Source organism: Galleria mellonella, unplaced genomic scaffold (genome assembly GCF_026898425.1).
Source record: "Galleria mellonella isolate WM207_F2 unplaced genomic scaffold, CSIRO_AGI_GalMel_v1 utg146, whole genome shotgun sequence".
Classification (NCBI taxonomy): Eukaryota; Metazoa; Arthropoda; class Insecta; order Lepidoptera; family Pyralidae; genus Galleria; species Galleria mellonella.
This window is the reverse complement of record NW_026441999.1, coordinates 5129305-5155616: the sequence shown is the minus strand read 5'-3', so window position 1 is coordinate 5155616 and position 26312 is coordinate 5129305. Positions and strand designations below refer to the sequence as shown.

At 35.2% G+C, this 26312-nt stretch overlaps 1 protein-coding gene across 17 annotated transcripts in view; it reads right to left on the bottom strand.

Moving 5' to 3' along the window:
- The window catches only part of LOC116412857 (calcium-responsive transactivator-like), a 31939-nt gene extending 6906 nt beyond the window's left edge, over positions 1–25033 (bottom strand). For 6 of the 17 annotated variants that reach the window (XM_052892009.1, XM_052892010.1, XM_052892011.1 and 3 more), the window contains exons 1-30: positions 24923–25033; positions 24177–24215; positions 22695–22736; positions 22298–22324; positions 20035–20142; positions 19649–19666; positions 18546–18593; positions 17708–17725; positions 17581–17598; positions 17468–17488; positions 17021–17044; positions 14544–14561; positions 13511–13534; positions 13069–13107; positions 10388–10429; positions 9563–9592; positions 9048–9095; positions 8393–8407; positions 7885–7923; positions 7449–7493; positions 6064–6093; positions 5552–5599; positions 4897–4911; positions 4389–4427; positions 3953–3997; positions 2572–2601; positions 2060–2107; positions 1405–1419; positions 897–935; positions 461–505 (exon numbers count right to left, since the gene is read on the bottom strand). In XM_052892009.1, the coding sequence (XP_052747969.1) occupies positions 461–505; positions 897–935; positions 1405–1419; positions 2060–2107; positions 2572–2601; positions 3953–3997; positions 4389–4427; positions 4897–4911; positions 5552–5599; positions 6064–6093; positions 7449–7493; positions 7885–7923; positions 8393–8407; positions 9048–9095; positions 9563–9592; positions 10388–10429; positions 13069–13107; positions 13511–13534; positions 14544–14561; positions 17021–17044; positions 17468–17488; positions 17581–17598; positions 17708–17725; positions 18546–18593; positions 19649–19666; positions 20035–20142; positions 22298–22324; positions 22695–22736; positions 24177–24215; positions 24923–24979 (1074 nt within the window). In that variant the 5' untranslated portion in view covers positions 24980–25033. The remainder of the gene's footprint in view (positions 1–460; positions 506–896; positions 936–1404; positions 1420–2059; positions 2108–2571; positions 2602–3952; positions 3998–4388; positions 4428–4896; positions 4912–5551; positions 5600–6063; positions 6094–7448; positions 7494–7884; positions 7924–8392; positions 8408–9047; positions 9096–9562; positions 9593–10387; positions 10430–13068; positions 13108–13510; positions 13535–14543; positions 14562–17020; positions 17045–17467; positions 17489–17580; positions 17599–17707; positions 17726–18545; positions 18594–19648; positions 19667–20034; positions 20143–22297; positions 22325–22694; positions 22737–24176; positions 24216–24922) is intronic. The other 11 variants (XM_052892013.1, XM_052892018.1, XM_052892014.1 and 8 more) reach the window with 11 other exon arrangements.
- Between the last annotated feature and the right edge of the window lie 1279 nt (positions 25034–26312).

Sequence of the window (26312 nt, the reverse complement as noted above, 5' to 3'; positions counted from 1 at the left end):
AAATGAACTAGTGAAAATTTCTTCCACATTTGGAATATAAATAAACCAGATTCAAGGAACGCGACCTTAATTTTGGTAACTTATTTGAAAAAATATAGGGGAATTCGCAACAAGTCTCGAAGATTTTTTTTTTAAATGTGCGGGGAACTCTCCTGTATTCTTAGGCTGGTTTACTTTTTGCCCCAGGGTCTTGGATATACCACTAGATACTGGCGACACAGGATACAGGTCTTAACGTAGCTTGGGCGCCAAACTTTTATTATCAGATTATACATTTTGGAATATACTACCTTTTGGTGCTTTTTAATTGTTTGTTGGAGATAATAAATACATTATTATATTATTATGCCTCCCTAAATTCATTGCCATCTCCCACCCTTCAAATCAAAACATAGATATGCACGACGAATTCTGTACAAAGTCTCAGGTAAAATTGTCATTTTAGTTAATTAATACTTACTTTATTATAATCCCTCTTTTGTTGATAATATGGGTAGATCTGCGGCTGAAAAGTGACATTTAATAATTTATAACTACATGCACATGAATTAGTTGCACCGATAAGAGAGATAAGAGAAGATATAACTCTTAAATGAAAAGAGAACTACATGATCAATGATGACTATATCAGCTTTTAACTGTCCACTGCTGAACATAAGCCTCCGCTTGGGGGATGTTGCCAGTCGTTGCTACGCTTGACAGGTGGATTGGCAACGGATAGGCTTTGGAGATGTTTTAGTAGTGACGCTGCTGTCTATCCCTCATCCTCCTTAGTCGTCTCTGATATGACGTGACGCCAATGATACCCACGGGAAAGGAAGGAGTGGTTTATTCTATGCCGGGACCACACGGCAGCACAATATTATGTGTAAGTACTAAAATATGGCAACACTTACAGAGTTTCCGTTTGCCTTTTCTTGATATTGGGAATATACCTAAGAAAGCGAAAATATTTATTTTATTTATTTATTTAAACAAATAAAAATAAAGTCTCACACTTGTTAAAAAATCTGACATAAGTGTCTTTTAACCATATAGACTAGCTGTTTCAGAGGGTTTTGCTCGTGTGCTTCGGTATATAAGGTAGATATCCTATAATATGTAGAAAAATTAGTATATAAGTAGCACCAATTTTAACTCAAATCCGTTCTGTCTTTTAAGTATAAATAAGTACTAAAAATCTTTACAAAAATTCATAATTAAAGTACTAGTTGTATCCCGCGTCTTTGTTTGTTTTTATCCCTACTTATATTCAAATGTGGAAGTGAGTTTGTTTATTACTTTATAGCGCCTTAATAGCTTAACTTATCACTATGAAATTTGGTATATATATACTATAGGGGATGGAGCAGGGTATAGGGTACTTTTTATCCCGGTCAAGAAACATATCTACTAAATACTTACGTCATCATTATCCTTCTGTTGATAGGAATATAAATAAATTATAATAAAAATATATTTATTAAAAAAATTTTAAAAGACGTTGTAAACAAGTCTATATACAAATAAACATTTTTTAAGCAACTTGGAATGGCAAACAAGCTGACGGCCCACTTGATCGAAAGTGGTAACCGTCGCCTATAGACATGAACAGTACCATGGACATAACAGAGTATACTGTTTCACTCATGACGCCCTTAATACGTTACCATTCCTAAGGATTAATGTGTTATACCTCTGTAAATTAACTGCCATATTCCACCTGCTAACCATTAAAATTTTGCATGGCATTGTTTTGGTAAAACATGCCTGTTCCTAACATATTATTACTACCATCTGTATACCGTGTTTTTCAGCAAATAAATTATATTATATTATTATTATTATATTATAACACCCAAGTAAACTACTTTTGTACAAAGTCTCGGATTGATTTTATTACTTGTTGGTTTTCGCGTGGGGAAAGAACTCGAGGTGGAGTTAATATTCCATTAATGGCACAAACACGAGTGGCACAGAAGTACCCAAGTCGACGACTTTTGTACAAAAACTCCCTATGGTAGCTATGGTTAGCTTTTTATTGTAATAAAAATAAATAAATAATTATTTCATTTCTTACATTGTCACCATGTTTGTGATAAGAATAGTAGCTTGGATTAGCTTGTGCCTAAAAAAAAAAGACATTTCTAGATTATTTTTTGCGTCGATTGTATTATAATTTTACGTTTTTATTCTTTTTTGTTTTTTATAATTAGAATGTTGATGAAAAGTGGTAACCGTTGCTTATAGATGTAAATAGTACCATGGATATTACAAACACTGTGATACCCATGGTATACTCCATCCCTCGTCATTCCTGAGGACTATTGTGTTGTGCATTAAGTATTAATCCAATTAAATATTACTAAGGAAATATTATTGAATATCAATTTCAATCCAAATTTAAATCATTTTATTTAGATACACTTGTTTATAAGTCTATCACACTTAAAGGTCAGATTCCAGCAGCAGTATTTCCGAACCGATACGACATCATAACCTTCAAGAAATATATTCCTATTTTAAAGGCCAGCAGTACACCTGCAGTGCTTCTGGTGTTGCGGGTGATTATGAGCGGTGGTAGTTACTTACCATCGGGTAAGCCGCATATTCGTTTGCCCCCTGTGTTTATAAAACAAAAGCATTTTTAAATTGTTATTTTTTATGAATCTACTGCAGATCAGAATTCTAATGCGTGGCGAGGTGCTAGTGAGGGATGATAGGTGTGGCTTAGAGTGAATTAGTTGTTTTTTTTAATGGATGATAATGTAATGGCAACCCTGCCTGCGCTAACGGTACACGCTGGCGGGACACCAGTGAGGGATGATAGGTGAGAATGAAAAAGCAGGTCAGTTAGCCCATCGTGATGAATACATATGGAATCCAGCACGATTGTTTCCAGAGGGAATCACGTGGGGGTCGACCTGACAGGGTATATTGCTAGCAATGGGGCTTGTAGTCCCATAATAATTTAATAACCCAACTGATACACTTAGAGTGGATCAGTTGGGTTATTAAAGAATAAACCACGACCACGACGATAGGATACCTTATATATCCAAACCAAATGTTTAGACTTTGTTCGGACTATTTAGTAGATGGTTTATGTGAAATTTGCACAAAATCGGTCGGACGGTTCTTCATTTATCACATTTTTTGTAACAAATAAACTCAATAAATGGTAGATCATTTTTGTTAATGGGGATTTTTGTTTATATTTTTAAATATATTGTTCAAATCGGCTATTTCATTCAATAGATATTACGAATTTAATGATTCATAGAAATAGAAAAAATAGCGCTGTCGCGTTGTACATGTTTTTCGTACCTATTTTAGTGGTGCGGAAGAGGGTCAGGTGGGGGCGGGCATATCTATGAAATAGGTAGCTAGGTAGGTACAGATAAAAATGTAAAATGTTGTAAAAATGTACACCCGTGCGAAGCCGGGACGGGCCGCTAGTTACTTTATAAAAACTTCTATAAGTGCTTGATAGCTTTATGGCCCACAGGCTGTAAAATGAACTAGTGAAAATTTCTTCCACATTTGGAATATAAATAAACCAGATTCAAGGAACGCGACCTTAATTTTGGTAACTTATTTGAAAAAATATAGGGGAATTCGCAACAAGTCTCGAAGATTTTTTTTTAAATGTGCGGGGAACTCTCCTGTATTCTTAGGCTGGTTTACTTTTTGCCCCAGGGTCTTGGATATACCACTAGATACTGGCGACACAGGATACAGGTCTTAACGTAGCTTGGGCGCCAAACTTTTATTATCAGATTATACATTTTGGAATATACTACCTTTTGGTGCTTTTTAATTGTTTGTTGGAGATAATAAATACATTATTATATTATTATGCCTCCCTAAATTCATTGCCATCTCCCACCCTTCAAATCAAAACATAGATATGCACGACGAATTCTGTACAAAGTCTCAGGTAAAATTGTCATTTTAGTTAATTAATACTTACTTTATTATAATCCCTCTTTTGTTGATAATATGGGTAGATCTGCGGCTGAAAAGTGACATTTAATAATTTATAACTACATGCACATGAATTAGTTGCACCGATAAGAGAGATAAGAGAAGATATAACTCTTAAATGAAAAGAGAACTACATGATCAATGATGACTATATCAGCTTTTAACTGTCCACTGCTGAACATAAGCCTCCGCTTGGGGGATGTTGCCAGTCGTTGCTACGCTTGACAGGTGGATTGGCAACGGATAGGCTTTGGAGATGTTTTAGTAGTGACGCTGCTGTCTATCCCTCATCCTCCTTAGTCGTCTCTGATATGACGTGACGCCAATGATACCCACGGGAAAGGAAGGAGTGGTTTATTCTATGCCGGGACCACACGGCAGCACAATATTATGTGTAAGTACTAAAATATGGCAACACTTACAGAGTTTCCGTTTGCCTTTTCTTGATATTGGGAATATACCTAAGAAAGCGAAAATATTTATTTTATTTATTTATTTAAACAAATAAAAATAAAGTCTCACACTTGTTAAAAAATCTGACATAAGTGTCTTTTAACCATATAGACTAGCTGTTTCAGAGGGTTTTGCTCGTGTGCTTCGGTATATAAGGTAGATATCCTATAATATGTAGAAAAATTAGTATATAAGTAGCACCAATTTTAACTCAAATCCGTTCTGTCTTTTAAGTATAAATAAGTACTAAAAATCTTTACAAAAATTCATAATTAAAGTACTAGTTGTATCCCGCGTCTTTGTTTGTTTTTATCCCTACTTATATTCAAATGTGGAAGTGAGTTTGTTTATTACTTTATAGCGCCTTAATAGCTTAACTTATCACTATGAAATTTGGTATATATATACTATAGGGGATGGAGCAGGGTATAGGGTACTTTTTATCCCGGTCAAGAAACATATCTACTAAATACTTACGTCATCATTATCCTTCTGTTGATAGGAATATAAATAAATTATAATAAAAATATATTTATTAAAAAAATTTTAAAAGACGTTGTAAACAAGTCTATATACAAATAAACATTTTTTAAGCAACTTGGAATGGCAAACAAGCTGACGGCCCACTTGATCGAAAGTGGTAACCGTCGCCTATAGACATGAACAGTACCATGGACATAACAGAGTATACTGTTTCACTCATGACGCCCTTAATACGTTACCATTCCTAAGGATTAATGTGTTATACCTCTGTAAATTAACTGCCATATTCCACCTGCTAACCATTAAAATTTTGCATGGCATTGTTTTGGTAAAACATGCCTGTTCCTAACATATTATTACTACCATCTGTATACCGTGTTTTTCAGCAAATAAATTATATTATATTATTATTATTATATTATAACACCCAAGTAAACTACTTTTGTACAAAGTCTCGGATTGATTTTATTACTTGTTGGTTTTCGCGTGGGGAAAGAACTCGAGGTGGAGTTAATATTCCATTAATGGCACAAACACGAGTGGCACAGAAGTACCCAAGTCGACGACTTTTGTACAAAAACTCCCTATGGTAGCTATGGTTAGCTTTTTATTGTAATAAAAATAAATAAATAATTATTTCATTTCTTACATTGTCACCATGTTTGTGATAAGAATAGTAGCTTGGATTAGCTTGTGCCTAAAAAAAAAAGACATTTCTAGATTATTTTTTGCGTCGATTGTATTATAATTTTACGTTTTTATTCTTTTTTGTTTTTTATAATTAGAATGTTGATGAAAAGTGGTAACCGTTGCTTATAGATGTAAATAGTACCATGGATATTACAAACACTGTGATACCCATGGTATACTCCATCCCTCGTCATTCCTGAGGACTATTGTGTTGTGCATTAAGTATTAATCCAATTAAATATTACTAAGGAAATATTATTGAATATCAATTTCAATCCAAATTTAAATCATTTTATTTAGATACACTTGTTTATAAGTCTATCACACTTAAAGGTCAGATTCCAGCAGCAGTATTTCCGAACCGATACGACATCATAACCTTCAAGAAATATATTCCTATTTTAAAGGCCAGCAGTACACCTGCAGTGCTTCTGGTGTTGCGGGTGATTATGAGCGGTGGTAGTTACTTACCATCGGGTAAGCCGCATATTCGTTTGCCCCCTGTGTTTATAAAACAAAAGCATTTTTAAATTGTTATTTTTTATGAATCTACTGCAGATCAGAATTCTAATGCGTGGCGAGGTGCTAGTGAGGGATGATAGGTGTGGCTTAGAGTGAATTAGTTGTTTTTTTTAATGGATGATAATGTAATGGCAACCCTGCCTGCGCTAACGGTACACGCTGGCGGGACACCAGTGAGGGATGATAGGTGAGAATGAAAAAGCAGGTCAGTTAGCCCATCGTGATGAATACATATGGAATCCAGCACGATTGTTTCCAGAGGGAATCACGTGGGGGTCGACCTGACAGGGTATATTGCTAGCAATGGGGCTTGTAGTCCCATAATAATTTAATAACCCAACTGATACACTTAGAGTGGATCAGTTGGGTTATTAAAGAATAAACCACGACCACGACGATAGGATACCTTATATATCCAAACCAAATGTTTAGACTTTGTTCGGACTATTTAGTAGATGGTTTATGTGAAATTTGCACAAAATCGGTCGGACGGTTCTTCATTTATCACATTTTTTGTAACAAATAAACTCAATAAATGGTAGATCATTTTTGTTAATGGGGATTTTTGTTTATATTTTTAAATATATTGTTCAAATCGGCTATTTCATTCAATAGATATTACGAATTTAATGATTCATAGAAATAGAAAAAATAGCGCTGTCGCGTTGTACATGTTTTTCGTACCTATTTTAGTGGTGCGGAAGAGGGTCAGGTGGGGGCGGGCATATCTATGAAATAGGTAGCTAGGTAGGTACAGATAAAAATGTAAAATGTTGTAAAAATGTACACCCGTGCGAAGCCGGGACGGGCCGCTAGTTACTTTATAAAAACTTCTATAAGTGCTTGATAGCTTTATGGCCCACAGGCTGTAAAATGAACTAGTGAAAATTTCTTCCACATTTGGAATATAAATAAACCAGATTCAAGGAACGCGACCTTAATTTTGGTAACTTATTTGAAAAAATATAGGGGAATTCGCAACAAGTCTCGAAGATTTTTTTTTTTTTTAATGTGCGGGGAACTCTCCTGTATTCTTAGGCTGGTTTACTTTTTGCCCCAGGGTCTTGGATATACCACTAGATACTGGCGACACAGGATACAGGTCTTAACGTAGCTTGGGCGCCAAACTTTTATTATCAGATTATACATTTTGGAATATACTACCTTTTGGTGCTTTTTAATTGTTTGTTGGAGATAATAAATACATTATTATATTATTATGCCTCCCTAAATTCATTGCCATCTCCCACCCTTCAAATCAAAACATAGATATGCACGACGAATTCTGTACAAAGTCTCAGGTAAAATTGTCATTTTAGTTAATTAATACTTACTTTATTATAATCCCTCTTTTGTTGATAATATGGGTAGATCTGCGGCTGAAAAGTGACATTTAATAATTTATAACTACATGCACATGAATTAGTTGCACCGATAAGAGAGATAAGAGAAGATATAACTCTTAAATGAAAAGAGAACTACATGATCAATGATGACTATATCAGCTTTTAACTGTCCACTGCTGAACATAAGCCTCCGCTTGGGGGATGTTGCCAGTCGTTGCTACGCTTGACAGGTGGATTGGCAACGGATAGGCTTTGGAGATGTTTTAGTAGTGACGCTGCTGTCTATCCCTCATCCTCCTTAGTCGTCTCTGATATGACGTGACGCCAATGATACCCACGGGAAAGGAAGGAGTGGTTTATTCTATGCCGGGACCACACGGCAGCACAATATTATGTGTAAGTACTAAAATATGGCAACACTTACAGAGTTTCCGTTTGCCTTTTCTTGATATTGGGAATATACCTAAGAAAGCGAAAATATTTATTTTATTTATTTATTTAAACAAATAAAAATAAAGTCTCACACTTGTTAAAAAATCTGACATAAGTGTCTTTTAACCATATAGACTAGCTGTTTCAGAGGGTTTTGCTCGTGTGCTTCGGTATATAAGGTAGATATCCTATAATATGTAGAAAAATTAGTATATAAGTAGCACCAATTTTAACTCAAATCCGTTCTGTCTTTTAAGTATAAATAAGTACTAAAAATCTTTACAAAAATTCATAATTAAAGTACTAGTTGTATCCCGCGTCTTTGTTTGTTTTTATCCCTACTTATATTCAAATGTGGAAGTGAGTTTGTTTATTACTTTATAGCGCCTTAATAGCTTAACTTATCACTATGAAATTTGGTATATATATACTATAGGGGATGGAGCAGGGTATAGGGTACTTTTTATCCCGGTCAAGAAACATATCTACTAAATACTTACGTCATCATTATCCTTCTGTTGATAGGAATATAAATAAATTATAATAAAAATATATTTATTAAAAAAATTTTAAAAGACGTTGTAAACAAGTCTATATACAAATAAACATTTTTTAAGCAACTTGGAATGGCAAACAAGCTGACGGCCCACTTGATCGAAAGTGGTAACCGTCGCCTATAGACATGAACAGTACCATGGACATAACAGAGTATACTGTTTCACTCATGACGCCCTTAATACGTTACCATTCCTAAGGATTAATGTGTTATACCTCTGTAAATTAACTGCCATATTCCACCTGCTAACCATTAAAATTTTGCATGGCATTGTTTTGGTAAAACATGCCTGTTCCTAACATATTATTACTACCATCTGTATACCGTGTTTTTCAGCAAATAAATTATATTATATTATTATTATTATATTATAACACCCAAGTAAACTACTTTTGTACAAAGTCTCGGATTGATTTTATTACTTGTTGGTTTTCGCGTGGGGAAAGAACTCGAGGTGGAGTTAATATTCCATTAATGGCACAAACACGAGTGGCACAGAAGTACCCAAGTCGACGACTTTTGTACAAAAACTCCCTATGGTAGCTATGGTTAGCTTTTTATTGTAATAAAAATAAATAAATAATTATTTCATTTCTTACATTGTCACCATGTTTGTGATAAGAATAGTAGCTTGGATTAGCTTGTGCCTAAAAAAAAAAAGACATTTCTAGATTATTTTTTGCGTCGATTGTATTATAATTTTACGTTTTTATTTTTTTTTTTGTTTTTTATAATTAGAACGTTGATAAAAAGTGGTAACTGTCGCTTATAGATATAAACAGTAGCATGGATATTGTAAACACTGTGACATCCATGGTATACTCCATCCCACGTCATTCCTGAGGACTATGGTATTGTACATTAAATATTAATTCAATTAAATATTACTAAGGAAATATTATTGAATATCAATTTAAATCCAAATTTAAATCATTTTATTCAGATACACTTGTTTATAAGTATATCACACTTTGGGATCAACTTCCAGCAGCAGTATTTCCAAACCGATACGACATCATAACCTTCAAGAAATATATTCCTTTTTTAAAGGCCAGCAGTACACCTGCAGTGTTTCTGGTGTTACGGGTGATCATGGGCGGCGGTAGTTACTTACCATCGGGTAAGCCGCATATTCGTTTGTCCCCTGTGTTTATAAAACAAAAGCATTTTTAAATTGTTATTTTTTATGAATTTACTGCAGATCAGAATTCTAATGCGTGGCGAGGTGCCAGTGAGGGATGATAGGTGTGGATTAGTTTTTTTTAATGGATGATAATGTAATGGCTACCCCGCCTGCGCTAACGGTACACGCTGGCGGGACACCAGTGAGGGATGATAGGTGAGGGTGAAAAAGCAAGTCAGTTAGCCCTTCGTGATGAATACATAATGGAATCCAGCACGATTGTTTCCAGAGGGAATCACGTGGGGGTCGACCTGACAGGGTATATTGCTAGCAATGGGGCTTGTTGTCCCATAATAATTTAATAACCCAACTGATACACTTAGAGTGGATCAGTTGGGTTATTAAAGAATAAACCACGACGGTATCCAGGAAAGACTGCGTGGCGACTTACGAACTACAGATATTGCTAGCAATGGGGCCACCAGTAACCGTTATTAATAATTGCATTCCTACGGCAAAATAATGTTTTTTTTTTTTATGTTTGAAAATGGAATGGAAACTCTCATTACGCTGTAGGTATACGCCGATATATCACCAGTGAGAAATGATTGGTGAGGATCAAATAGGTCAGTTAGTCCATCGTGACAAATTACACAATAATTAACCACGATGGCTTCCAGGAGAATTGCGTGGAAGTCGGCCTGACAGGGTGTAGGTATTGCTAGCAATGGGGCCACCAGTCCCCTTTATTAAAAATCCCTCCCTTGACGTGTCAGTTGGTACTGTTTACAATTATTACGTAATATAAGTACTTACTTTGTCATCGTGTTTTTGATAATACAATGGGACAACTTGTACCTGGGGAAAAAAATTACGTCTTTAATTTGATTTTACAAGTTTATTCCATTACTAGTTTTTACTCGCGACTTCGACTGCATGATCGAGATATTTTTTTTACAACATAGGGGACAAACGAACATGCAGCTCACATGATGGTAAGTGACCACCGCCGCCCATGAGCACCCGCAACACCAGAGGTATTGCAGATGTGTTGCCAGCCTTTTAAAAAGGTATGTGATAAGGTATAAGATATATATAGGAATAAGATATATTTTAAATACACAATGAAAAGGAGCAGGTATTATTTACCTGTAAATTTTCCAACACGTTAAGTCTCGATTGTGTATTTAAAATATGTGTAAAGAACGCAAAAGTTTAAAATCGATCGAGATTACCCCCCACCAATAAATAGAGTAATCACCTCAAATATTGTGGGCAGTTAGTGGATATAGTGAGCTATCTACATCATTCTGAATCATCTGGATCATTCATCATGGCAGTCCACGGGGAAGTTGGTTTGTTACTTTTTGATGCTTTAACTGTAAATTCACAGCCATATCCCACCCTTCAAACCGAAACACAACCATGCAAACATAACTGCTTCATGGTAGAAACATAAATAGGACAGAGATGCTTAAGCAAACGACTTTTATACTAAGTCTCTCTAAATGATGTGATAGGTGTTTTACATTTTTCATCTATTGTTTATTGTAGTTCTTATTTCTTTAAAAGGATTAAAATATAATATTTTAATAAAAAAAAGACAAACGAATTATTTTATCTAGTGGTTAATTCAGAATTACATTTTATCATTTTAAAACATCGTTTCAGCTAATAATTTTCCTCTGCAACCGTTCTGCATTCGTCTAAAATTTATTTTCATCAAATTAGGTTGCCGTAACCAAAACAAATTTCAAATTCAAAACATAAGTGGTATAGCGATGTGCCGAGTCGGGCTGACTCGAATACTTTTTTGATTACCTAACGGGTACTCAGATATCGAGTAGACAATAAACGGAATTCGGTTATACAATACTCGAATACTGGATTCGAGTGTTTGCAGCAGCGAAATACTAGTCGCATATTTATCGTAAGCTTTTGTTTCTGTTTTATTATTTTTTCCTGAATTGTCAAAACTTAATAAGTAATTATTTATTATTATCATTAAAAGGAAGCTTCAGAAATCAATTGAAAAACACTCGAGTGATGAAAAACTCGAATACCCTGTATTCGATTACTTATCTAAGTCCTCAGACTCGACTCAGAATTCGATTATTTTTTATCGAGTATCGAAATACTGGAATACCAAAAAGGGTCGATTTGGCACATCACTAAAGTGGACAAATTAGAAGCTTGTAATCATATTGTACGAACGACATTCAGTTCAGTACAAATTTCCTAATACTGAAAATTCGACGTAACAAGATTAATTGACAAAGGGACTAAATTTCCAGCATTAATAACTCTCTTGAGCGGAATTTGCGGACTTCTGAAGAGTTTTTACTTATTAATTGGATTTGTGAAGCACTAACGCTGTAATCCGGGTTCGTGCATGTGTGTGGGGTATTTTTTATTTAAAGAGGTTGATTTATCAATTAGTTTTAATAGTGTGTTATATACATATGTATAAGGTTCTCTAGATAACAAAATTATTTTGTTTAATTCTGCTACCATTAATAAATATTCCAAGAATGAATGAAATAAAGAAGTTTTTGGTAGGAGCAGAAAAGAGACTATATCCGTACAGTTCATGTCAATTGAAAAAAAAAAGTGTATGACTGAATAAATGGAGAAACGAATGAATGAAATTATGAATTCTCAGATCTTATATTTAATATTTTTATCTTTATTTATGACAAAGTAGTGCTATATGAACAGTGTCTTGAGTGAAATATTTAATACTCTATTTGGCAATGTGGCCAAGAGTCGTTTGGCTCGAGATGGAGGGTCAGAGGTTCAATAGCCTAGACGTATATGAATTTCTTTGTTTAGGATCATACCAGAAGAATGTTATAGATTTGTACATAGTCGATAATAAAATGTAATTGTTGATAGACCTATGAATTATATCAATTTGAACTATATAAATTGAACGACTGAGTTTTACTGGAAGTATTTAGATTTCTTTCAAATTCGTTCAACAGTTTAAGCGTGATTAAAACAAACGTAAATAAATTAAAAAATTATAATTATGATTTGTAAATTAGGTAAATTGTTGTTTAGATTTCTGTTTTGCATTACAGCTGCCCTGCTACTTCCCATGCCACTGTGTTAGGTTGACAGGAAGAGATCTCTTCTAGAGATAAGTTCACCTTACTCATATTGTTTCTAATTGTTATTATAACTGTATATTTTAGTGCAATAAAGAATATATATTAGTAGGATTTTATGATTGGACTACAGATATTTAGAAGTACTGGAAATATCATCATCATCATCAGCTTTTAACTGTTCACTGCTGAACATAGGCCTTCCCCATAAGGGGAGGTTTTGACAGTAGTTGCTACGCTTGGGCAACGGTCGCCCATAACTCGCCCTCCCCCAGTCGCCTCTTACGATACTCACGGGAAAGGAAACGGTGGCCTATTCTATGCAGGGACCACACGGCCGTGCAATATTATATGTTGTTATTTAAATTAAAATATGGCGATACTTACGGAGTTTCCGTCTGCCTTTTGTTGATATTGTGAATATACCTAAATATGTGAGAATATTTATTTTATTCATTTATTTAAATAAATAATAAAGAAGTCTTGCACATTTTCAAACGTTATTACATCTGACATAAGTACATAATTTATACCGGGCCCATAGGCCAATTAAGTTATTATTTTATTTTATTAATTTCAGCCGTTAACTGTCCACTGCTGGACATAAGTCTTCTCCTTAACGGGAGTTTTGACAGTAGTTGCCACGCTTGGCAAGCGGGTTGGCAACCGCAGTTAGGCTTTTAGAGATGTTTTAAGAGGGACGCTGCTGCCCATTTGCCCTCCTTTAGTCGCCTCCTACGACACCCACGGGAAAGGAAGGGGTGGCCTGATCTATGTCGGGGTAAATACGGTGAAAATTACTATTAAAGTGTAATTATATTGCACTTACCTCTTTGTTGTCTAGTGGCATAATCTGTATTACAGAAATAAAAGATGAAAGAACAAATTATAATACAAGAATGAAAAATTAAAACCAAATTATATATATATATATATATATATATATATATATATATATATATATATATATATATATATATATATATATATATATATATATATATATATATATATATATATATATATATGACATATAAATATTAAATAAAAAAGAACACAATGATGGCTGAAGGGGCAATAGAATAACATCTTCGTCACGTGGCAAAAGGACTACTACATAGTAGGGGATGAAACTAGGTGGATATCAGAGGATAGGGTTGTTAGTAATGGGGACATTGATAGGAATGGGCAATGACCCTGTCAGGTGTATGTCGTGGTTCTTTCTGGAAAACTACGAGGTAATTTAGTCACAATGAGCTATCTGATCTAATTTCATCCTCACCTATCATCCCTCACTGGGGGGAAGGATTTATCAGTAATGCGGACTACTAGACCCATTGCTAGCAATATACCCTATCAGATCGATTTCCACATGGTTTCCCCGGAAACCATCGTGTTGAATTCCAAATGTATTTCATTCTCACTTATTATTCCTTACTGGTGCCCCGCCGCCAGCGAATACCGTTAGCGCAGGGGAGGTTACCATTGCATTATCATCAATTGAAAAGAAAAACAACCTTCATTGGTGCCCCGTCAGGCGGGTTTACATTTCCATTATTATTCATAACACCAACAGCTGGGGGGGGGGGGGGGGGAAGGGAAGAAATTGTTAGTAATGGGGTTAAACAGCCCGACTGGTAATAATATGCTCTATCAGGTCGAAGGTAGACCTTCACGCGGTGAACTGGGAACCATTGTAGTTAATTCTTTTTGAATTCGTCACGATGGGTTAACTGACCTGCTTTCACCGGCGTATACCGACAGCCCAGACCGGATTACATTTTATATTCACCCATTTAAAAAAAAAAACACCAAGACTTAATGTCTAATAAGCGCATTATGTTATAACAAATTTTACTTACGTATTGGAAGTTAAGAGCCTAAAACAATAAGACAATTGAATTAATTATACGGAAAACCCTGAGTCTCAAGTACAGTGATCAGTAAGAACTCTTTATTTATTTATTTGAAACTTACTCACTACACTTACAGTCTCCCAAAACGTGTAGTGAGCCATAGGTTTATTTTACAAACATACAAATTTTGTACAACGTTTTAAAAATATATCTATTTTGTCATTAAATATATCAATATCTGGCTGCTGAGCAATCAGAGAATTGAGCAGAGAAATAGCCTGATAAGTGGGAGCAAACTGAGCAGTACAGGTGCGAACCGGCGGTGCCGATAGTAATCGACAAGCGCGCAATCGCATGCAGCGTTGGGGCGCGTACAAAGAACAACGGCTAAGAGTTGCAGGACTCTTAACTCGAGTAAATGAGTTCTTATGAAAAAATCCTCTTAAATATTATAAATTTGAAAGTTTGTAAGTATGGATGAACGTTTGTTACTCTTTCACGCCACAACTACTGAACGGAAATCGATGAAACTTGTTACATGCGTAGGTTATATCTTAACTTAGTATATAGGATCGTTTATGTACACTATTCACAGAATTTACTGGGTACAGAGGAATAACACCTGAGTCCTCAGGAATGGGAACGCATGGGAGGTATCATGGGCGAACCAGTATACTCTGTTATGTCCATGGTACTGCTCATGTCTATGGGCGACGGTTACCACTTTACATCAGGTGGGCCGTCAGCTTGTTTGCCATTCTAAGTTGTATAAAAAAAAAGCTTAATTGTTTTTATAATTGACCATGCCATTATTCATAACTCTTGATTCATACAGTCTGTTAATATCTTATAGTTTTATTTATTCATTTTGAAATTGTCTGGGACCCTCCAGCGGAAGACACTAGTACATTTCAAAAGTTTTTTTGACAAATCGTTTACTATGCAAGCTGTTCGACTATGGAATAGTATACCAACTTCTTTACAAAGTATACAATACCTACCTACCTACTATGGAGGGGGGGGGGGATTGTTAGTAATAGGGAATATCAGTACCATTGTTAACAATATACCTTGTCAGATCGACCTTCACGCTATTCCCACTGGAAACCATCGTGGTTAATTCTAATGAAATTTGTCACGATGGGCTAACTGATCTGCTTTCATTCTCACCTATTATTAATTACTGGTGCCCCGCCAGCATATACCGATAGCGCGGGCGGGGTTACCATTCCATTATCACCCATAAAAAAAAAGTTTACTATTGTAAAATTGTTGAGGAAAATATAAAGAGTATCTATCTATCTACGTATTTATATAAATACCGACGATGGCGTGTATAGTAAACGATAAGTATATATATATATATATATAGTAAACGATAAACTGTATGGCTTGTAAGGCTTTTTTAAACATATGTCCTTTTTTCTCCGATGTCTACTATATGCGAGGAGTGACGCTGTGACGCAAAACGCCTTACGGCTCCTGAAGAAGACTTCCGGATGAAGTCGAAACAATTGTCGGAAACGACAAAAGATGGTGAGTTCGTTGATTTCCCCTTATATACGTATATAGACATCGGTTTATGATTTGTTCCGTTTGTAACATAACATTGTATTTTGTATTTAATATATTATATATGCGAATAAAATATACAAATTGACGCAGACAATCCCCGGGATATAGCTAGTATATAATAATAAAAAAGAACTTTTTCAAATTTATTATAAGTATTCCGAAATAGTAATTTTTTTATGACTATTAAAAAATGTTGGCAAGATTGTTGGAGTAATAACTAAAAACACACTCTACCTATTTACACTTCGTTACGTTACGTATTTGTAACCAGTGGCGTAATTATACCATTTGGAGCCTACGGCAAGTTCTTTTGAATGGACCCTAGGCCCTATTATTTATTTTCAAGTAAAATAAAATACACAGGTACAAGGTAAAAAAATAAAATTTTGAGCTCGCGGCCTCTTGAGCCGGGGCCCTTTTGGATCGTGGGCCCGTGGCATTTTGCCAGCCCTGCCAACCTATTGTTACGCCACTGTTTGTAACTTTCATTCATTTATTCATTTATTCGTTCATCCATTCATTCATTCAATCACGTTATATGAGAAAAAAAAATTTAAGTGAGACTACATACCATGTGTAACTTTACCAACCTAGTCAAGTATTTCCTTTCCATATATTCCTCTTTCTTCCTCTTCCTTCTCTTTTTTTATAGCCAACTATTCTTTTGATCTATTCTTAATAGTCCAAAAGTGGGGCGTTATCAAATTCTTAAGCAAATTAAGTAAGGAAGGAATGGTTTTTTAAACTAAGAAAGGAAAAGGTTTAGGTGGCAATTTAGGTGGCAAAGTAGCATGTGGTTGGTGATTAATGTGAAACAAAATAGCAACACAGATATCACAGAATATACTGTGACACCCACTGTTATGTGTTACTGTACTCAGTTAACAATATTAATATTTTATACTCACCCCTAAATAGTGAACGGCGGGAGTCTGCAATGAAAATTATTATATAATTATTAAAAAGCATGCATTCAAAATTTAGTAAGGAAATAATGTGTTTTAATTGTAATAAAAACAAAATTTATTAACCGACTTCACAGATGAGGGATATACTAATTGGTATGAATGTTATGTGATAAAATCGACAATTATAAATTGATTTTTATGTATTTTTTTTTAAACCGAAATGATTTATCTAATTAAAATTAAATTCAATTTAAAAATTAAGTGTGTATACGTACGTATACGTGTTAATACGTTGAAAATTGATTAACTTAAATAGAAATATAATATTGTAAGTAAAAAGAAACAAAATTGAATTGTAAAACTGCAAAAAAAAAAAGGAATAAACAGGTCCGTACTGGAATTGTAGAATTAATTTCTTTTTTATTTTTATTCGTCTTATTTACTTACGCTTTTTGATTTCGCCGGGGTCTGTTAATATATTACAGCATATTAATAACTTATTATGACCAAAAAATTTACATTTTATTTACATTTATTTCTTAACAATATTTAATACTTACATAGTAAACTCTCAAAGTCTATTTGAGAAAAAAAAAAAACATAAAATTATATATAACATTAGATAAATATTTATTTAAGCAAATATATAATTCATGAATGTAAACACATTTTTTTTAATTTACTTACACCACGACCGTGATATTTCTGTAAAAGGAAATAAATCTGTTAAAAAATGTTTATGCGATTGTATTTTGCCGTGTGGTCCCGTCATAGAATAGGCTACCCCATCCTTTGCCGTGGGTGTCGTAAGAAACGACTAAGGTGGTTGAAAGATGGGCAGCAGTGTCCTTCTTAAAGCTTCACCAAAGCCGAACTGCGGTAGCGTGGCAACTACTGCTCCCTCCCCCCCCTGATCCCTCAAGTGGGGAAGACCTACGTGTAGTAGTGGATAGATAGCGGCTGATATGGTGATGATGAGAATGTATTGTATTTTTTAACCTTTGGACTGCTTTAGAAGTTTAGTTTAGTAATTTAGTACTGAAACAACAACTTCTTCCTTGTTTGGTTTACTTTTGTATGCACAAAATTTGCTATTATGTATGTTTATGTATTGTTTAAGTTACTATTTCAAACCTTTTTCAATTAAAACAAATCATTAAAATCGCTTCAGAATTGAAAATACATTTTTTGAAATATATTATAGAAAAATAAGTACAGTCGAATTCACAACGTATTTCTTTATACTTTAAAAATCTAATTGTTAATCATAGATCAAAGGGGTAAAAGGGATTGTTAGTAATTGAGACTAAGAATCCTATTGCTAGCAATAAATATAACCAGGTTGACCTCCTCGCGGTTCCCCCTGAAAACTATCATGCCTGTTTTCATTCTCATCTATCACCCTTCACTGGTGCTCCGCCAGCGTATCCCACTAGCGCAGGCGGGGTTACCATTCCATTTTCACCCTTCAAAAAAAAAACCACAGATCAAATAATTATATATTTTTTTTTATATTAATACTCACTGATGATAGTTGGTCCACTTGTTTAACCAGATAGTTAAATTGTGATGACTGAAACATTTTTTTTATATTTGTAAAAAATTTACGATTACAAAAAGTAATAGTATAAAGTAAGAGTATAGGACCAGTGCCGGAGTAAGGGGGAAATGAATTGTAAGTAATAGGATAAAACATCGCAATTGCTAGCAATAGATAAATATATAGTTTATTTATATTAATCACAGCACAAATAACAGATATAACAACAAAAAATAAAAAGAAAAGAATAAAAAGTAACATAATTTCGTTTGCCACAGAAACACAAAGTGGTCACAACTCAGTTTATTGATTTGCCCTCAAAAGAGTAAAACACTGATATTCTGTTATGGCCAAAAGTACCATTATACTCAATCAGGTCGATCTCTACGCGTTTCTTTATGGAAACTATAGTGGTTAATCCTTGAATTCGTTACGATGGGCTAACTGACCAGCATTCATCTTCCTCTGTCATCTCTTACTAGTGCCCCGTCAGCGTATATCGATAGTGCAAGCGGGGTTACCATTCCAGCGTCAACCATTACAAAAAAAGTATTGGAGTAGTAAATGTAAATCAATAATTGAACGTAACTAATCGATGCAGAAGTTGGCAAAGAAATCGCTTACGGCAAAAAAAATACGGATGAATTGAGACTCTCCTCCTTTTATAAGTAAATATGCTTACAATTGTTGGGAATTTAGTAGTAATATATGGGATGTGTGAGCCGTGCGGTCCCGTCATAGAATAGGCCACCCCTTCCTTTCCCGTGGGTGTCGTAATAGGCGACTAAGGGAAGGCGAGGGATAGGGTCCCTTAAGAGGGACGCTGCTGCCCTGTTTTAAACATCTCCAAAGGCTACTTGCGGTTGCCAATTCGTCTGCCAAGCGTGGCAACTACTGTAAAAACCCACTAAGAGGAAAGCTTATGTTCAGCAGTGGACAGTTAAAGGCTGGTATGATGAATATGAGAAGAAGAATATAGGCTACTTTTTATCTATGTCAGTAAACATATCTTGGCCAAAAGGACGAAGTCGCGGGTAAAAGCTAGTATTATTATAAATATGAAAGAGAGATTGTTTGTTGTTTGTTACCTGTTGTTGCTGGTTTAACTGTTGAATCAATTGTTACGAAGTTTAGTATAAATGCGTGTTTCAACCGTGAAGCAGTTGTGTTTGCATGACTGTGTTTCGGTTTGAAGGGTGGGATATAGCGTGAATTTACTGGGTACAGAAGAATAACACCTGAGTCCTCAAGAATGGCAACGCTTGGGCGGTATCATGGGCGAAACAGTATACTCTGTTATGTCCATGGTACTGCTCATGTCTATAGGTGATGGTTACCACTTTCTATCAGGTGGGCCGTCAGCTTGTTTGCCATTCTAAGTTGTATAAAAAAAATGCACTATTTGGGATGGAGAAACACATAATTTACTTTTTATCAATGAACGTTTCGGACGAAGTTAATAATCAGTAATTACCCTCAACGATTGATAATCATTGCCGTCGTCATGATCATCGTCATCTAGGTGGTACGAGTCCTGTCTCTGGTATGATTTCCTGTCCTGTTGTCTACGATCTTCTTGCCCCTGTATGGCAATGATACATTTTTTACTTCAGTTATTCAAATATATGATGCCCACAGCCACTTTCTACTATTGTACGGCTCGTCATCGACAGGGAGTTCATCCTCATGTCCTACAGCCTCAATGGTCGCGTACTGCGCAGCTTCCTCCCATGGACACTCAGGTTGTGGAATGGGCTCCCTGCCGAGGTTTTCCCAAGAGACTACAGCATGGGGTTCTTCAAAAGGGGGGTAAAGAGTTTTCTTCAGGGTCGGCAACGCACGCGTAATACCTCTGGTATTGCAGGTGTTCATAGGCTACGGTAACCACTTACCATCAGGAGGGCCGTATGCTTGTTTGCCACCTCAATGGTATAACAAAAAAAAAAAACATAAATATTTTTAAATCCGGTTGGCCAAGCCGCCAGCAACACCCATAACTAGGGGAAAAGGGATTGTTAGTAATGGGGTCTAATTTCCCCGTTACTAGCAATACACCCTAGTAGGTCGATCTGCACGCGGTTTCCCCTGGAAACCATCGTGGTTAATTCTAGTGGAATTTGTCACGATAGTCCTATTTTAATTATCACTAAAAGATACCGATTAGTGAAGTTAAGCAATGTCGAATGAGTAGTAAGGGTTTTTTTTGATGGGTGAAAATGGTATGGTAACCCCGCCTGCGCTAACGGGATACACTGGCGGAGCACCAGTGAAGAGTGATAGATGAGAATGAAAACAGGCCAGTTAGCCCATCATGATGAATTCATCAGGAATTAACCATGATAGTTTCCAGGAAAAACCGCGAGGAGGTCGACTTCGTTGGGTATATTGCTAGCAATGGGATTCTCAGTCATTACTAACAATCCTTTTCCCCCCAGTAGTAAGGGTTAGAAGTTGGATGGTGACCATGTAATGAAAAAATTTGTCTTGGCACTTATGGAGCTAAGTGAAAGGTTTTTGAGTACTTTGAAAATTAAAAACCAATCAATCAATTATCCATCCAATCAATTAATCAATCATTTAAAATTTAAGACTTAAAATTATGTTAATAAATATGGTTATAATTTAGTAGATCATATACTTAAGGTGCATCCGGTCAGGACGGCAACGAATCATGTAATATTTTATGTTTAAGTCATCGTCCTGACGAGATGCCCTATCACAGCAGCATTGACATCTTCAACTATCAGTGTAAAGATGGTGTCGTCACTCTCCCGCATTCATTTCACTAGGAACATAACTTTATTAAGAACGATGGCATGAAAACACGTATTTAAGAGAACATTTCTGAGGCGCTACAAAAGTGGAGGAGTCCCAACATCATTCTTAAAACAGGACAGTACAGGACACGTAGAGCATCCAGCGATTTTTCAGCATACCTGAATCGTAGACCGTCCGTGTCAATATGGATAGTCCGAGAAGAAGGGGGGAAAGGGATTGTTAGTAATGGAGATTGAGAATCCTATTGCTAGCAATATACCCAACCAGGTCGACCTCCTCGCGGTTCTCCCTGGAAACTATTATGGTTAATTCCTGATGAATTCATCATGATGCGCTAACTGACCTGTTTTCATTCTCATCTATAACTTTTCACTGGTGCTCCGCCAGCGTATCCCGTTAGCGTAGGCGGGGTTACTATACCATTTTCACCCATAAAAAAAAAGTCCGAGAAGAAAGATAATTTTGTCTTTGCAGGTTATTACGTGGACAATATTATTTCGGGAAATTGTATAAAATAAAACCACGTATTAATCCTGTTCCTTCCTTACGGAGCCATTTTTATTATACTTTTTTACTGTAAAGTTTTAATAAAAATTTGACGTTCATAAGCGGCTAAAATGTCCTACATGAATAAATGATTTTTGAATTTTGAATTTGAATTTTGAATAGTTTTTTTTTTAATAATAATGTAAAGGAAATAAAAATATGTTTCGGATCGAAACAAATATACTTTGAATAATGTCATTTGACTAACTCCGACTTACTTGAAGACTTGGTACGTACATCGGGCGAATCTACGGGCCACCATATTACTTGGAATCGCTAATTCCCTACGTTCCCTCTCTATATCCATATCTTTTTTAAGTTCTACAGTAAAAAAAAAAATTCCCAAGTTTTTAAAATTATATACTCGCTTAATTAGTAGTTAATGTATATAAAAGTAACTGTTATTATCTTACTTCGTCAGCATCTTTGTCATCTGCAAACTGCAAAATAGAAAAAAGAAATATTAAGTATATTTCTTTTTAAGATTTCATTCATTCTTTTTAAAATAATTTTAGATAAATAACTTTTATATTTATTATATCAGCCCATAATTGTCCACTGCTGGACATAGGCCTTCACTATACATGGTTACCCTTTATCAGTTCTTTTATTCGCTTCTTAGCCATGAAAAAAATACAATAAAAATCGGTCGAGCAGTTTCTAAGGAGTGCAACCACAAACACAGTGACATGAGAGTTATATATATATATATATATATATATATATATATATATATATATATATATATATATATATATATATATATATATATATATATATACTAATGCTATATATAGATATTATACTCACTTTTATACTAAGACTTTGCATGTATCTACGATTTTGATATTGCTAGAACAAAAAAAAAAACTGTCAATCAATATTTTCACTAGAAATAGTTTTATGTGCCAACCCTGGATTGTTAAATTATAAAAATAGATTATAAAAAGCTAAAATATCAGTGAGAAACATAGGCTATATATTATTTAGAAAAAAGCTAGAGATCCCTACGAAAATGACAATAACGACTATTTTACATACATATCTGTCACGCCTGTCTCCCATTAGGGTAGGCAGAAACAATGGAACGCCAAATGCTTCGATTCAAACAAACCTCTTTCGCTTCCTCCACATTCATCAATCTTTTCATACACGCTCGCCGGTTACGGGTACTTTTAATTTGGTCCTTCTTCAGCACGTCGCCTATTTGGTCGACATACGTCTTTTACATATTTTACTTCATATAATAATAATAACTAATTTATCTTTGTATCTTAAAAACCCGTGAGAAGCCGGGGCGGATAAAGTAGTGTTGTAATATGAGTAGGTAATTTTATAAAAAAGAAATAAGTTTTTTTTTTTATACAACTAAGAATGGCAAACAAGCTGACCTGATGGAAAGTGGTAACCGTCGCCTATAGACATGAGCAGTACCATGGACATAACAGAGTATACTGTTTCGCCCATGATACCCCCCATGCGTTGCCATTCCTGAGGACTCAGGTGTTATTCCTCTGTACCCTGTAAATTCACGCCATATCCCACCCTTCAAACCGAAACACAGCCGTGCAAACACAACTGCTTCACGGTTGAAACATGAATGGGACAGAGGTACCCAAGCAGTCGACTTTTGTACAAAGTCTCCCTTTGGTACGTATAAGTAAGATATAAAGACGGTTTGTATTCGTCTATAGTTTTATCTGTATTATTGAAATGACCGACTTCGAAAAAGACATGTTGCTAAGACTAGCAAGGCATTATTTATTGCCAACTATAAATAAGATTTTGACCCACAAAAAATTTTACTTCAACTGTGACAAAATCAGTTATTTTGATTTAAAAATTAAATTACTGTGTCGATTTTGTTAAAAATTCGACTAATTTGTAAGTATACCATTTCAGATAAAAAAAAGGATATTCGAAATAGGTTTACAACTGACGGAGTTAGGGGGGAGAAAGGATTGTTAGTAATGGAGATTAGTAGCTCCATTGCTATCAATATACCCTGTCAGGTCGACCTCATCGTGGTTCCCTCTGGAGACCATCGTGATTGATTTATTGTTAGATTCGTCACGGTGTCCTAACTAACTTGCTGCATCTTCACCTATCAATCCTCACTGGTGCCCCGCTAGTGTATGCCGATAGCGCAGGCGGGGTTACCATTCCATTATCATTCATTAAAAAAAAAACTAACAGAGTTATGAGGCAACCAATATGAAAAAATATAACCGAATTGAAAACCTTATTTTTTTTAATTTAAAATTGTTAGAAAATGTATAAAACACTTGTTACCGGATGGTCATCGTCATCAAATGGCTGTGGCTGATCTGGCTGCAACAAATTTAAATAATACATAATAATAATACATAATAAATAATAAACCAGAGAGAGACTTTGTACAAAAGTCCATTGCTTGGGTACTTCCGGCCCACTCGTGTTTCCACCGTGAAGCAGTTGTGTTTGCATGGCTGTGTTTCGATTTGAAGGGTGGGATATAGCGTGAATTTACTGGGTACAGAGGAATGACACCTGAGTCCTCAGGAATGGCAACGCATGGGAAGTATCATGGGCGAAACAGTATACTCTGTTATGTCCATGGTACTGCTCATGTCTATAGGCGACGGTTACCATTCTCCTTCAGGTGGGCCGTCAGCTTGTTTGCCATTCTAAGTTGTATAAAAAAAAATAGTATCGATTCGGAAATACACCTGTTAGAAGTTGATACTAAAATGTGGATGGAAGAAAGTGCCTTGAAAAATGGCCGATGGACTGCCACTCGTCCAGATGGCTGGATTGGATTTGCTATGATGCTTATATTTGCTTAATATTTCTTTTGACTGGTTAAGAGTTATGACTGCAACAATTCTAATAAAATATTCTAATGCATAAAAAAGAAAAAACGGCGGCTTCAATCATCAGAAAATTATTATAAGGTCATTATCGAAATAAACCATAAAAAACTTATTTTTATAAATCATTAAGAATATGTCCACGTATGTACACATCTTATAGGATAAAAAAAAAAACAAAATTCTTACCGACGGCAAAGCCGCGACAACAGCTAGAAAGAGACAGAATATAACTAAACCTTTCATTTTGTAGACTACGATTGCTGGAACCAGTGCGTCCCTATATACCACAATGGTTGATTCCGTGAAAAATCTACATACATGATTGTTTGGCGTCGATAACTGGCCGTGAAATCGAGACAAAACCCAATTAAAGTTTCGTTTACTTTTTTTAATTGCTAATTAATTCTGCTGTTTGGACAAGGGCGTAGAATTTTTAATTATTTTAAACATAGACATAGACAAAAAATTAACTTTACGAAATTACGTTTATCAAATTATGGTAACGTCGAAATAATCTGTCAAAATTTTCACACAAACAATTAAATGATTATCCATGGCTCTCTTTCGGTTTGAAGGGTGGGATATGGCAGTGAATTTACAGGGTACAGAGGAATAACACCTGAGTCCTCAGGAATGGCAACGCATGGGAAGTATCATGGGCGAAACAGTATACTCTGTTATGTCCATGCTATTGCTCGTGTCTATAGGCGACGGTTACCAATTTCCATCATGTGGGCTATCAGCTTGTTTGTCATTCTAAGTTGCATAAAAAAAAAATAAAGAGAAAACATTTGATGTAATAGATAAACACAAAAACTATTCATTCGATTCTAAAAATCAGTGAGTAACATCGCTAGTAATATTATAAGTTATAAAGGCTTAATTTTTTGTTAGTTTAACTCAAAATTTACTTGGCCGGTTTTAAAAAAAAAACCACCTGCAAAAAGGTTTATTATCAAAGGTGAATTTTTTTATGGGTGAAAATGTATGGTAACCCCGCCTGCGCTAACGGGATACGCTGGCGGGGCACCAGTGAAGGGTGATAAATGAGAATGAAAACAGGCCAGTAAGACTATCATAATGAATTCATCAGGAATTAACCATGATAGTTTCCAGGGGGAACCGCGTGGAGGTCGACCTGGTTAGGTATATTGCTAGCAATGGTATTTTTAGTCTCCATTACTAACAACACCTTTCCCCCCTTAAAGGGTGTATTTAAAAAAAAAAAGCCGAGGCGGACGACTAGTATAGATTTTTAATATTATCTCCATCTTAGATCTTATAGCGATGGTTTAATGCCGAAAGGTTTATGGTTAAAGTTAAGAGAGCATTCTCTAAAATTTATATTTTACAGGCTCTTGACAATTGTAGAGTTTTATATCCTCTAGCGGCAATTTTAAATTTAGAACAATTTTTAACCAAACAAGTGTTTTTTCCAGTCAATAATTACATACATACGTCAATTTAAGTTTCAAATAAAGAATGAAACGAAACGAAACCGGTACATAAGGCCGCGTCATGAACGATCGGTTGTCGCCTAGCAACCAGATCTCACATAATACAGAGTATTCAAAGT